The sequence below is a fragment of the Mesitornis unicolor genome, unplaced genomic scaffold, assembly GCF_000695765.1.
Source record: "Mesitornis unicolor isolate BGI_N332 unplaced genomic scaffold, ASM69576v1 C13104293, whole genome shotgun sequence".
NCBI lineage: Eukaryota > Metazoa > Chordata > Aves > Mesitornithiformes > Mesitornithidae > Mesitornis > Mesitornis unicolor.
The window spans coordinates 1-791 of NW_010220172.1; the positions used below are offsets into that span (position 1 = coordinate 1).

The 791-nt window shown below is 48.3% G+C and overlaps 1 protein-coding gene across 1 annotated transcript; it reads right to left on the bottom strand.

Moving 5' to 3' along the window:
- Positions 1–54: 54 nt before the first annotated feature.
- On the bottom strand, positions 55–453 carry LOC104547501 (pantetheinase-like; the record flags this gene model as incomplete). The annotated part of the gene is made up of 2 exons (XM_010193209.1): positions 55–185; positions 290–453. Coding segments are annotated over 2 exons (295 nt in total), but the record flags the coding sequence as incomplete, so codon positions are not given.
- Between the last annotated feature and the right edge of the window lie 338 nt (positions 454–791).

Here is a 791-nt window from a genome sequence, read left to right on the forward strand (position 1 = left end):
CCACTCCATGAGGCACTAGTTTGAAACCACATAAATCACTGCAGAAGGAATCACCTTGTCGGGTCGGTGCAGGGAATCCAGTTCACTGCCGGATCAGGGATATCCTCCAGGTAAGGGTAGATGGTTTCCCTTGTGAAACGCCAGCCATAAATGCCATCTTCAGGAGTGACAATGATGTGGGCACCCTGACACAACAGGCTCCATTAAAAATTCACCCATCAACAGATAACCAGGAAGGTCACCAGGAGAAGAAAACGCTAATTAACAACACTCACAGTACAGTTATTACCTGCTGGGCAGCTTTCCTGACGGCCCCTTCCAAGACATCCATGTTTCTGTTCATCAGGGCCAAAGCATCACCAGGAGAAACAGGCTCACTGGTGGCATCTGGCAGGATGACCGCATGCTCGTAGACGGCTGCAGTGAAGGTGTCGGAGGCAAGGGCCTGAAGGACTGCAAGTGCAAACAGCACAGTGTGCAGGAGAGGCTGGGAAGAGAGCATGTCTGGTGCCTGGCAGCTCCTGGATCGGGCACAGGGAATATAAACCGGATAGAAAGAGGAGGAGCAAAGAGTATTGAGTTTGCTTTGGAAATAATCTTCTATTGAGAAATCTGGGAAGGTATAGTTTAGTTCTGCCAACAGCCAGGACATTTATTTACAGTAAGATGACAAAGAAACGTTTCAAGGAATTGGATCTTGTTTGCGGTTTGAAATACTGGAAGTGAAAGGTGAACAAAGGGCTAAAAGAACATGTCCAAAGCACTGCTGACGTTAGAGGGGCTCTGTGGAA